At 34.4% G+C, this 13,616-nt stretch overlaps 1 protein-coding gene across 1 annotated transcript in view; it reads left to right on the plus strand.

The window, feature by feature from the left end:
• Nucleotides 1–13,616, plus strand: part of RYR2 (ryanodine receptor 2) — a 340,802-nt gene that overhangs the window by 186,682 nt on the left and 140,504 nt on the right. Inside the window, exons 25-28 of the mRNA XM_042817920.1 lie at nt 110–213; nt 2,527–2,610; nt 4,077–4,236; nt 11,550–11,697. Coding sequence (XP_042673854.1) covers nt 110–213; nt 2,527–2,610; nt 4,077–4,236; nt 11,550–11,697 — 496 coding nt within the window. The remainder of the gene's footprint in view (nt 1–109; nt 214–2,526; nt 2,611–4,076; nt 4,237–11,549; nt 11,698–13,616) is intronic.

A 13,616-nucleotide genomic window follows, 5' to 3' on the forward strand; every position in this document is an offset into this window, starting at 1 on the left:
AGTTTGAGTAATGCTGACAAAATCAGCCTTAAGTACTTAGTATTTTGAACTGTTTTGAAATTTCAGCAAGTTTTAAAGATATATTATTTTTTTTTTACTGTCTTTTCAGGTTAGAGATGACAACAAAAGACAGCACCCATGCTTAGTGGAGTTCTCAAAATTGCCGGAGCAGGAAAGAAATTATAACTTACAAATGTCTCTTGAAACACTAAAGTAAGTTGCTCAAGCTTCTGAAGCCTACAGTAAGCTTTCGTCAGACCTACGGAGTTGCAGTTTCCAAGATTATAATTTGACATATTTCCTACTGAGTGATGTATTCAAGCTGCATACCGACCTGCACTTCTTCCATCCAAGATTTTCATAAATGGTTAAATTATTGTGTTAATGGTGTTTCTGAAATGGCAACTCTGACAGTTTTTGTCTAGTTTGGAGGAAAGAGAACTAAATTTAAGCTTTGAGAAAAACATTTACATCTTGTTTGGTTTACTTCAATTTAGTCTAATTAGTTTTAATTTTCTGAGTTGATGAAGCCTAATTTGATGATTGCATTGGGATTATGTGGCAAGGTCTTGGTAGCAGGGAGGACTGAAGAGGTGGTCTGTGTGAGAAGAGCCCAAAAGCTGCCCCATGTGGATCCAAAACAGATCTGCTCCTGACCAGAGTTGAGCCTGTAAAAGCGTGAGAAAATATGAGAGAAACAGCTCTTCATACACCAAGGCAACTGCTGCAGGAGTTGCTCCAGGCACTGAGCAGAAGTTCCCTGCAGCCCAGCATAAGCCTATGGAGGATGAAGCTGTCCCTCTGCAGCCACTGGGCACCGCATGGAGCTAACAATGGCCTGGCTTGTATCAGAAATAGTATGTACAGCAGGTCTAAGGAAGAGGTGGTTTTCCTGTACTGATCTCTTGTGAGGCTGAAGCTTGAATACTTTGTATAGTTTTGGGCTCCTCCCTGCAGGAAAGACATTGAAGTCCTGCAGTGTGTCTAAATAAGGGCAGTGAAGCTGTGAAAGATCAGGATCAGAGGACTTAGCAAGAGTGAGTGAGGGAACTGGAGTCATTCAGCCTAGAGAAAAGTAGATTCAGAGGAGACCAGATCACTCGCTACAACTACCTCCGAAGAAGGTTATAATGTGGTGAAAGTCAGTCTCTTCCCAAATGCATCAAGCAATCAGATGGAAGGAAAAAGTTTCAAGTTGCATCAGGGGAGGGTTAAGTTGGATACTGGGAAAAATTGTGAAGGATGGACTACTGTGGTGTGAACCCCATATTAGAACAGTTCTTGAAGAGCTGCTGTCTGTGGAAAGCCCACGTAGGATCAGTTTGGGAATACCAGCATCTGGTGGGAGGAAGCTCACACTGGAGCAGGGGAAAAGAGTGATTGTGAAGGTGTAGCAGATGACGAAGTATAATGAACAGACCACAACCTCCATTCTCCTTTCTCCTGTACTGCTCAGAAGGAGGAGGGAGAAGATGGATGTAGGAAGAAGTTGTTTTTAGTTTGCTTTTAGTCTGTTAGTCACAGGTACTAAGTCTCTCTATGCTGAGTTCTGTTTTACCCATGATAGTAATTGGTGAGTAATCTCCCCATTTTTATTTCAACCCTTGAACACTTTTTGTCTTTTGAGGAGGCAGAGAGAGAATGGTGTGGTGGAGTTCAGCTTCTCATCAGTGTAAGAACACCATGACAATTTATTTTTGGACATGACTAACAGTGAGCTATTTCTGTCTCTGTGTGTACTGCCATAGAACAGTAATATGCATTACGGGATGAGCAGTTAGATGTGTGAGTTTCATGAAGCTCTGCAGCTGGAATTCTAGAAAATTTTAGTAGGATGTTAATAGTTGTATTGAAATCTTGCACCTTTTTACAGCGTATTTACTTCTGTACTACATAGCACACTGAATCTATCTTAAACCTTTTTTTTTGAAGTGGGTTAGTATCAGATATCCATATTAAGTATTATGATGGCTGTTTTGCTGTAATGCTTGGAGTGTATTTTACTGTCAGGTCTTTTTTTTAATAGTGTGACCTAAAGAAAACCAGATCCAGTTAAAATCCTAGAATAGCATCATCTCTTTCTGAAGATACATTCCAAGAATAACAATTGACGTTTCCTGTCTTTTCTCTTTTCATCAGCTTAGGAGTAAATAATGTAACATAAAAAAAGTTTTGATTTGCAACAATATAATACATATATAAACCATAGGAATAGCTATGTAAAGTAGAAATATGTATTTGAAGGACAGGGAATCTTTTAACTGCGGCCTTGCAAAGATGGCAGACTATATGATGATTACGTGTTGAAATAATCTCATATTTTTACTAAAATGTTTGAGAACACCTTGTGGCATTTTCTTACCACCATAAAGGATATTACCTATACAAATGGATGGTGTTGATTTTTCCATGTTATTTTGTCGTTCTGTAGGTCTCATTTATTTGTTGTATGGTGTCGTTTACATACCTGGCAACTTTGGATATAGAAACATTGGCAGTAATTTGTCTGTGATTCTTGTGTTCTAGAACCCTGCTGGCATTAGGCTGCCATGTTGGAATTGCTGATGAACGTGCTGAAGAAAAAGTGAAAAAAATGAAACTTCCAAAGAAGTAAGTTGAAATTTAACTGCATTTTTTTTTGTTAGGCACTATGACTATAGCAAATTGGGTTTGATTTTGTGTAGCTATTTTTGTAGATAATTGGTTATATATGTATGCATTTATAGGTGATTAGAAATTTATATGTACCTATGCTTATATTTTTCCTTTTAGATACTTACAATCTGATGTGTAGACAAAGTTGAGGTTTTCTGTGATTTTGTTGAGATGTCTGGCATTCTATTTATTATTACAAGGTTCTTTATTTATAGAGTCTAGTGCAGCAACTTTTCATTTGATATTTACAGCAAACTTGTCAATATATTTTGCCATGCTGTAATTTTTAAAGCAACCATTTGAAAGTCTTGGAATGACTGTACTGGGCCGTCATAATAACTTCATTGCAAAGGATCAAAGATTTGCAACCAGATCTGTCTATCTCTCTCTCTCTCTCTCTCTCTCTTTCTCTCTCTTTCTCTCTCTCTCTCTCTCTCTCTCTCTCTCTCTCTCTCTCTCTCTCTCTCTCTCTTTCTTTTATTTTTTTATTTGAATGAGGGCAGAACTCAACTGCTGATCAGACTAAAAAATTTCTGGTTTTGTTGCCAGTATTATTATTACTGTCACTATTATTTTAACATGTCTAAGCATACTTGTTAAAAGATTGAAAAAACTTTTGAATCCTGGGCAAGTCTCCCTCATTCAGAAAACTCTGAAGGTTTTTGAGCTAGAGGTATTTCATAAATCCTGCAGCTGAAGTGTCATAGGTTTTGGCTTTAAGTTTGGTTTATTTGCTGCATGCAATTGGTCTGTGCGTTGTGTCCTTTACCGAAGAAAACCTGGTTGTAAGCAGAGTGGGAGATAACTAAATCTGTGGGAACAACTTCACAAATGTGAACAACACTTCATTCTTAGTACAGCTAAATGTAGTGAGGAAACTCCTCAAGTCACGCATCAGTTTTAAATATTTGCTTCTAAGATTTAAAGGTTATCTAAGGATTGAGATATTATAAAACAAAATGTACAATAAAGAGGCTTCATGTAATCTTGAGTAATCCATTTAACCTATTGTTTTACATCTTCTTATGTAATAGAGAATATTTTCTTCCATCAGTAGGAGGTTTTCAGACTGCAATAATTATTAACAAGAGTTCAGAGGAAATAAATTAATGTTCATATAAGTATATAGATATGTAACATCTGAATCTACTCCTTTAATGTGAGAAAGTACTAAAATACTTCAAAAACATTTTTAGTGCAAATCATTTTGTGTAGCTTTCATTGTTTCTGCATTTACTTCGTCCCATCAAGATACAACTACCTTAAAGAAAAAATAACAAATGTCAGTACAGTATTATTATTTACATTAGAAGACAAATTATTTTTATTGATGTGTTGCACGCATATAGCTTCTTTACTTTTGCAGTTTCTATTTACTTTTATTTACTGCAAAATAACTTCAAGTTCTCTGTTTTTGACAGCTACCAGTTGTTGAGTGGATATAAGCCTGCTCCCATGGATCTGAGCTTCATCAAACTGACCCCCTCTCAAGAAGCTATGGTGGATAAACTAGCGGAGAATGCTCACAATGTATGGGCAAGAGACCGAATCAGGCAAGGTTGGACCTATGGTATCCAGCAGGTCAGTGCCATTTTCAATTACTTGAAAAATCACTTATCTATTGAGATATTTTACTGTTAAATGGGAGGAATGGGTACGTAAAAGCAGAAAGAAACAACTAATGAATGCTAGTCTGTCAGTCAAGAGAGAAAATATATTTACTTAAACAATCCTGCTAAATTTTCTAGCAATATGAGAATTTTATTAGCAGAACAAACAAAGAAAAATTGGTCATGTATTCTTGTATTCTATCTATACCTCATGGTGAGAAAATTGCATGCAGGAAGTTAATACGCAGTGTGATTTCTGGAAAGACAATATTGACTTTCAGTAGGGGGATCATTTAAATAATTGTTAGCAATCCTGGAATTTGAATGTTTTTGCTTATCCAGCAAAAGCAGAATGTAAACTTATGGTAATCACTTTGCTGACATATTTCTGGCAAAGGCTACATTTAACTGAAAACAGATAAATCAGTCTTCAAGTCCCAGTCCTTTACTTCTCTTGTTTCAGTGAGTAGGAGAGATATTTGGTAGATATTAGAATGTGTTTTAAGGGGATGGAATAAAAATTTAGGATGATGGATTGTTGACAACAAAACACAGTCTTTGTTTTCCTTTAAAAACCATATTTTTACTGAGACTAATTTATTGTTTTTTGAGATAGCTGCTATATCAGTTTTCCCTTAGAAGTCATATTTTATATTCTTCTTGTGATTATTTTTGAGTTTTATATAGGGAGAGGTATTGTTTCTTCTGCTTATAAGTATGTGGCAGCATATCGCAGTGAAATTTTTTTTCCCACCCTACTGGGGGGAAAAAAAAAAAAAAAGAGGTTTCCTGGATTTGCACTGGCCATATTTTCACCAAAAATGAAAACACTCTTTTATAGGTAAACTGTTTCCCACCCACATACAGTGTTTTACTTTTGTCAAAAATTCTATTTATGCATTTCGATTCAGCACACTTGAGACTTTCTGAGACAGAAAACATTTTAACATTTTGAGAGATTCTGTTTGCAAAGCTTTTCCATGAAAGAAATCTGATTTTATATATTTTAAGGTACTTGCTTCAACTGATCACAGTTGAAGCATACTGACAAAACTACCTATACTGACATAAAAGTACCTTTATGTGACAAAATATATGCCACAAGACATTTCAGCATTGTCCATGTTCTGTATTTGTGTTTAGGCAGACAATGAGCCAATGTTTGTCTTTGCAGACTGGAATGTGTGTAATATTCTCTACTATACAGATATTGAAGAGTTTTTGGTTGTTGTACAACTCTTCTGCTTAAAATAGGATTAAATTCATTCCTATTTCTGCATCTTTAAAAAAAGGCAAGGTGACTGTTTGAAGTGCTGTTAGCATTCTTGATAGAATATTAGTAGTGAGAAGTGTTTAAAATGACAATTTTCTCCTCTGTTGTCAGCTAGTTAGAGCACATTAATTCATATTGATCCCATTGTGTTAATCCTGTGTTTATGGAGGCACTGCACAATTTGCTTCTAGAAAGAGAATCTGCCTTTCTCCAAATGCTCAAAATAAGTATGTTTGATACATTAGAAATGCACTTAGTAATTTACACCATGCCTCCTGTAATTTTTTTTAACAACCAGGTCATGCTCTAAAAGAAACTAAAAGAAATCCTTCTGCTCTAATTCTTTACTGGGTGTAGCTATATATGATCAATATTGAAGAGTTCTACCCTATCAGAACAAAGACAGTTACAGTCATTCAAAGAAGAACCCAGATAATTTTAAAAATTAGAAGGTTAACAGCCTGTGAACATTGTCTCATTTAGGTTTGGAAAGCTGATTAATTGGGGTTACAGTTTTACAATCTTGCATACTTCTGTTTTGAATAACCTAATTTATTTTGGATCTGACACATTCAAACTGAAGGCTTTTGCGTGTTGAGGGGGGCACTGCTGATGAGCATTTACTGCAGTGGTGCTGTGAGCTGTGTCATAGTTACAGTTTCAACTGGTTGTTAAAAGCAAAAGGATCTTAGGCATGTTTGTGAACTTTAGGAAGCAGATTAGCAAGATTAACAGCGTACTCCACTCCCCTATGCTTGGAAGATAAATTACAGTAGTCTTATGTATGGGTAAGCAGGTAGATGATGTCCTTGAAAACTACTGATATCGTGCTCTGTGGGAGGGGGTATTTTTGCTGATTTGCTTTTAATTCTTTTTCTCTTTTCAAATAGTGAAGTTTGTTTTCTTCTACAGAAATGACAGAGAACTGAATTCCAAAAGTGCATACTGTGTCCAGATATCAAATGTCATTTATATCATTCATTAGAAGTCAAAAATGAAGAGCAAAATAGCAAACTGCCTCTTTCGGGGTGCAGTTGCAAATATGTATCTCTTTCAGTTGATGTACATACAACATGCTAGCTGCTGTCAACACTGCTCTGTGCTTTTCCTTGTCTCCAGCAAGGGTTTATTTAAGGGCTACATCTTGGTCATCCCATAAAATTACTGTGATGTGTTACAGTACTGTAATAAAATAACACGATGGTATGCTGTATAATACTATAAACTGATCACACAGGGCTGTGAAGCAGTTTTCTAAGGAAAAGAAACTTACAGAAGTTTGAAAGTAGATGGAGAAATCACTGGAAAATACGTTATATGGATTAGATGTTCTAGTAGGTCTGTTCCATCATGAGTTTGTTGTGATTTGGGGATTATAAAATATGAAAAATAGATACTGTCAAGTAGTTCATATTTAACTCACTTTTTTCTGTTATATAAATCTTAGGGGAAAATGCCTTCCAAGTTCCACACACTTTCTTCCTCTGAATCCACCACTACCTGTCAGGAATTGTTTTATTTGCAAGTGATAGCTGCCATTTGTGCTACACTGTGCAGTGTTTTTGTTCTGCTGCTGCAGAGCCAGCCAGCAGAGGGAGTACAAATTAACTAATAAATCCTGTTCCCAGAACTGTACTGACAACTATGGTGACACTGATCACAAAGAAGTGTTTTTCAGTAGGACAGAGTAGCTGTATGGATTTTGACATTACTTCTTCTTATTGTAATTCTCTGACTACCTAATTTATTTCATTGATAAGACATTTTCCATAACAGGCTGATTGAAAAACAGCATTAAAGAATAAAAAGATGCATGTGTAACTTCTTGTAGTCATAAATACGAATATATAAATCTTCATAGTTGTATGGAAAACATTCAGAACTCATGTAGATTTATCCATGAGCTTACAGTATGGTTTGACTTTTATAAGACTGCTATTGGGTATACAGGAGCAACTCAACATTTATAAAAGTAAAGCAAAAAGGGAAAGAAAAGAGAAAAGCTCAGAGATCAGAAAACAAATAAAAACAAATTTAAAGCTGTCCTCTCCCACTTCCTGAATATATGATTTTTAAGTCCCCACAATGATTTTGGGGGGGTCATATCTAAAAATTCTGACTTTAACAATTGGTTGTAAAAATCAGCAACCTAAAAAATTCTTCCCACTGTGTGAAGCTGCTTAAAAATGTTATCCTTGTCCTGGGGCAATTAATCAGGATGATGTTGTCAACTCAGTTTCCTCTTTGATGCAAATTGCAATGTAAAAGATTCTTTTTAAGTCAGGATATTACTTTCTTTAGATTTCTCTAGAAGACATGTGAGTTCACTGTCTGATTTGGAGCTGGTCTTCCCAGGATATCTTGTTCTGCAACTAAGAGAAGTGCGTTTTTGCTAGAAGAAATAGATGTATGGGGAAAAATTGCAAGTTCAAAGCATGTCTCTTGTTTTGTCATTGAAAGTACCTGAAGAGGCATCTTGTCTTTTCAAAAACCATTTGTGTTACATCATTTTCAAATTTTACATTATTTATAATGAGGCATTAGTTCTTCCTGTTTATAATAAGGGCACATCCTCCCAGGCATTCTGTATGGGTACAGTCCTCAGTGAGGGTGATAGAAGCTGTTCTACTTGCAAGGATACACACACTTCTAAGAGCAGAGCTGAGCTCCTAGAATGCGAGTTTAGTAACACAATTTCTTCTTTGGGTAGATACATTTAGGGTATTTTTTTTTTTTTTTTTTTTTTTAGCATTGGCATGAATGTGGTTTTGTGAGGACTTTAGAGTGCTTTTGAGTTCTAATAACACTGAGGCTTGAAATGACTTAATAAGTACCAAGACTTAATTATTTTTCTCCTTTTTCTCCTATGAAGTTTTTTTTTTAAAGTTATTATTTCAGGGTTTATGGTTAAAGGTGAACTGTCTTGATAAATGCAGAGAAGCAGACCACTGTATAGGCAGATAAGAAGTGTATGATGCACATAAATGATCCAGTTTACAGTGTATATACCTCACATCCATACACTGGCTTACTGAGCTGCATTTCTGACAGTCTGCTGACAAGTTCACGAGTAGCAGTTATTGTTGCAGTTGCTCAAAAATCTTTATGGAGGTGCAAGATCCGCAGACATGATAGCAAATTGCAGCTATGAAGTGAGGGCTTCTAATGGTGCAAATGAAGCTTGGAAAGTAACTACATATCTGTCTCTCACTTGAATATGTGGTGAAATGCATTGAGCTTATAATTTAACAGATGTCATTAAGGGAACAAAATCATTTAAATACCACACAGAATATTTACCTATACAGCTCTAATTCTTTGAATCATGAAAATAACAATCTCATAAAATTATGGTCTTTTTTTTCCCCCCAAACTCTTCCTAATCCATGTTTTTATTTTTCAATGTTTTCTTAACTTTGATAGGCACATTTTATATGTTTTTGTGTCTTTTTGCACCTTTTATTCTGATTATCTGGACTGTACGGACTCTGCAACTGTTTGTCTTTAACATGACATCTGTCTTTGCGAGCTGCAGTTTGCCCTAAATTAGTTATCTACACATCATGTACTCATATTCAGTTATTAAATGAATGAAGTTCTGCACTTCCCAGTGTGTTTCCTCTGTGAAACATTTTGCATCAGCATTCATTACCTGGCAGTTTTAAGTCTATGTACGTGTTGCCAGTGTACTGAAAAAATCCATCACTTTTAGTTAATGAGCTTTCTTGATGACTACATTGTTACTGTAAAACCCTCAATCACTGTGTAGGATCCATTCTCTTCATCTGCTGCACTTAATCTACAGCAGTTCAGAAGATCATAAGTACCAAAGATTATGATGAGTATAACAGTTCTTAGTTCAACGGTAAATATAACATTCAACATATAGATGTACAAAATTTAAATAGAAAATAAAGAGGAAAATTATTAAAAGAACAATCCCTACTAATATTCATACTTCAAGAAGCTGCCAGAGTTGTGAATTGTTGGAAAAGATCACAATGTTATATAAGGTTAGATGTAAAGAAGAGAATCTATAAAATTGAGTGTGTTTAATATTTGTGATTTCTTCCTGCTTTCTTTTTGCTTACTATAAGTTTGTGCTTAGGCATTTTGAAGGGGCTGGTGCTATGTTTTGTTGTCATACATTGTTATCTGCTGATTGCCCATATGTTAATGTGAATTAATTATCGTTATGGTAACTACCAGGTCATTATTCTAATTGCACTCTATATCATAGATAAGAAGTGTTATAAATGTTTTTCTAGTTATTTCTGATTCATATTAAAGAAAGTTTTTCATAATGCTTTTTTGAGCAGAGTGCTTCAGAGGAAACTTATTTTTTCTTTTATAACCTTTCCGAGACCAATAATTAAAACCATGATGCTACACCTCCAATGTTCATGGGAAGTAATAATTTCTTACAACATTTACATGAACACTTTTTGGTCATTTCTGTTTTGTAAGCATCCCTTTTCCAGATCTACCAAAAAAAATATTGGAAAAAGGGGAATGTCAAATTAAAACTGTTTTGAATAAGCATGGGAAGAAGTCCCCTTAAATTATTTATCTGTTCACCCTGACATTTTTAATCCCATTAAATATAACTAGAACTGGTATGGCATAGTGCTTAGAAATAATACATTCCTAAGACACTATCTTCTTGTTTGCTTTTCAGCACACAAGTAGTGTCTATCCTATGATGTTTCTTTACCAAGAATGAAATTCACTGTTAGAAGATTTCATCAAGCATTCTGTGATAACTGCACTTCAGTATTTACTCACCATAATGAACCCAAAGGCAGATAGCCTTGTATCTGAGCATTACAAAGAGAACACAAGATGTCTGAAAGTATTTTTCAAAATACATAAATCATTATCTCTGTGCAAATACAGGTGGAATGAAGACCACATACATTCTTAACAATAGAACTGTAATGATATAAAAGATGGAAGGTACTACAGGCACTGTTTCCTGAAAGAAATAGACAATATTTTTGCAGTTCTCAATAAGTCCAACCAAGCGTAGATTTCTCCATATATATTTGGTCTTTGTATCCAAGTAAACAATTATTTTTGACATATCTAATTAAAAAAACAAAACAAAAAAAAGACATTACAAATAACATAGCTATTTGTATAGTTTCTGTCAGGACATGAAAATAAATTATAGGCATGTGAACAATTGTATTAGTCACTAAGAATGTTGTAAGTCATGCATGTAATCCAGTAGAACAGTGTTTTCAAATAGAATAATTTTGAACTGAGGAAAACCTAATCCCTGTTAGTTAATAAAACCTAAAATGCAAATTTCAAATTTTACTAGTATAGTAATTTCAGTTGGAGGTTAGTTTGTTAATTACCTATTATAAAAGTTGTGCAGAACATAAAAACATTAATCATATCCTTATAAGAACCTTTATTTTGGAAAAGTAAATATTTGACATACAAAGGCATGAGTTTATTTTCTGTTTTATTGTTTACTAAATAGTATTGTGTATGTTTATATTTTAAAAGTTTAGATTTTATTTTGTTTCTATCTTGTTTATCTTTTTTGTTGTTTTGTTTTATATCTTGTTTTGTTCTATAATCAAAACCAAACCCTATATATTTGTGCTAATACTTTATCTCTGAGCTTTAATGAGGTACTGACTTCTTGTAGTAGCTGCTTCTTAAATAGTGAATAAAAGATAATTTGTTCGGCTTTTCGCTCACTGCAGTCTTTGCATTTCTCCATGTTCTTGTTTTCGTTTGTTTTCCTCTAAGCAATTTCTTTAGTGGAAAGCAGCATAAGCCATTTCCTTCATATTTGTTTTATTTGGTTTTTGAGTAAATTCACAGTTGTTACTAATTTCTAGGCCATTGCAACTTCTTAGTGTCCTTACTGTATATAAATATCATGATGGCAGTTGGTATAAATAGTGATTTTTATACTACTGCTGTAGTACAATTTTATATATATGAGAAGGCACAGTTCCTGGAATTGAATTGATTTTTTCGTACTTATGCAGGATGTGAAAAATCGACGAAATCCTCGCCTTGTACCTTATGCCCTTTTGGATGATCGAACAAAGAAGTCAAACAAAGACAGCCTTCGGGAAGCAGTCCGCACCCTTCTAGGCTATGGGTACAACCTGGAAGCTCCTGACCAAGATCATGGTGAGTAATTTTGTTGTCCCGCTCTTTCTCTTTCAAAAAGAGAAAATATTCTACTTTGCTACTTGATTTCTTGGCCCAGTGGAACAATCTAAACATTTTTAGTGCCTCCAAAGTGGTACGATTTCTTTGTAATTCAGTAATTCACTTTTATTCACAGGTGGCTTTTTTTTTTTTTTTTTTTTTTAATGTATTTTTGACTTCGAAGAGGAATCAGTTAAAGGATAAGTAAATGAAATTAGAATTCTGAATGCCATAGAATACAAAAAATCAAGGAAGCATGTATGCCATCTCAATATATGATCTTATGCCAGGAAAATAATGTGTTAAATATGAGCATAAATACTTGAAGTGTCCAGTCCAAAATCAAGTTTTTAACAAAATCCTTTTTTGTTAGTACTAGCTTTTCTCTTTCAAGGCAGAATTAGAAGATCATACGTGAGATTAATGGACATTAATTTTTTGTTTCTGCAGTACAAGTAGTAAAGAATTCTGCAGTTAGTGTACAATCCTCTATTTAAACACCTAAATCTAAAACATGAAAATTTCCATGATATCTGTATAAACCAAATTTTATTTATTTCAAACTGAAAATCTATAGAATTGGATAGTCTATACAGCATTTAAGCTCTCATGATTTTCTTAAGTCTTCAAAATTGAATAGACTCTAAATAAACTTTAAATCATTTCTTAGCGATGTTTTGTTTGAATTTGCACCAGTGAAGTGCAGCGTAGTTAAAATATACCATTGATAACCAGGTCAGTATTTTCAGCAGATATAGTCTGAGGTAGAGATGTCCTGGTAAGAAAAATAAATACAAACTTAATAATAATTTAAGAAACAAATGCACAATATTCACTTCCATTACTGCAGAATATTAAACCTTAAGTAAAATAGTTCAACAGACAACGTACAATGCAACAATAAAGTGCAAATAGGACAGACAATCTACAGTTTTGCCTTTTAAAAACTTTTCTGTCTTGCTGAGATCAAGTCACAGGAAGGATTAAGTCAGAAGGATATTCTTGACACTCTGTAGTCATTCTGGAATGCTATACACGTGGAAAGGAAATGGTAGCATTTGTATATTAGGTATTATCCCTCAGAAACTGTATTCTAAAATTGTCTTGGAGATATGGAAGCACAGATTAATAAAATCAAAACTGAAATTTACATCTTTGTAATCTCAGCAGTGTGAAAAATTTGAGAAATAGTTGAAACATTATCCTGTCAATATGTTGCTGAATCAGTGGTTCTTTTTTTCATGCTTTTTATAATTCCATTGTTAAATTTGGATCTGTTTGGACCATAGATCTTCAGTAAATACTTTCTGCAGAAGATCTAACTCATCAAAAATGCATATTGGGAACCTGCCTTTTTTTTTTTTTTTCCCTTCCAAAATACATATATTATCTAATTCTCCGCTTTTATGAGAGGTTGATATTAAATTACATTTTTAAGTACAAGCTATTACTATTAGCGTGAATGCGTAACAGGGTGCGATTGCTGAACATAATCTGTTGACTTGCAGAGTGTATTGCCTTGGTGGCAAGATGCCATGTCCATTAAATCAGCTTGTGTTTAGTCTGGAGAGTTTAAGGCTGCAACATTGTCTTAATTTTTCCCACTCCTCTTTTGCTAAGAGAAAGATCTTTCAGGAGGGAGAGCGCAACTTCTGCATTGCTCTGAGAAGTTGAGCTGGCTGGTGCAGGAGGTGGTTGACTCTTACAAAGCTTGATAGAGGATGACAAGGAAAGCATACTCTTTTCCCACAGTCTTCTCCACATTCTACTGAGCAATATCAATCTCCTTAACTTATTTGCAGCTATGTGAACCAAATGTTCCTGTCTTTCCGCAGGAACGATTGGGCTAGAAAATTTTTTCTTTTTCTTTTTCTTTTTTTTTTTTTTTTTTTTTTTTT

The sequence above is a fragment of the Centrocercus urophasianus genome, unplaced genomic scaffold (genome assembly GCF_019232065.1).
Source record: "Centrocercus urophasianus isolate 14NV4802_14NV808 unplaced genomic scaffold, USGS_Curo_1.0 seq_10, whole genome shotgun sequence".
Lineage (NCBI taxonomy): Eukaryota > Metazoa > Chordata > Aves > Galliformes > Phasianidae > Centrocercus > Centrocercus urophasianus.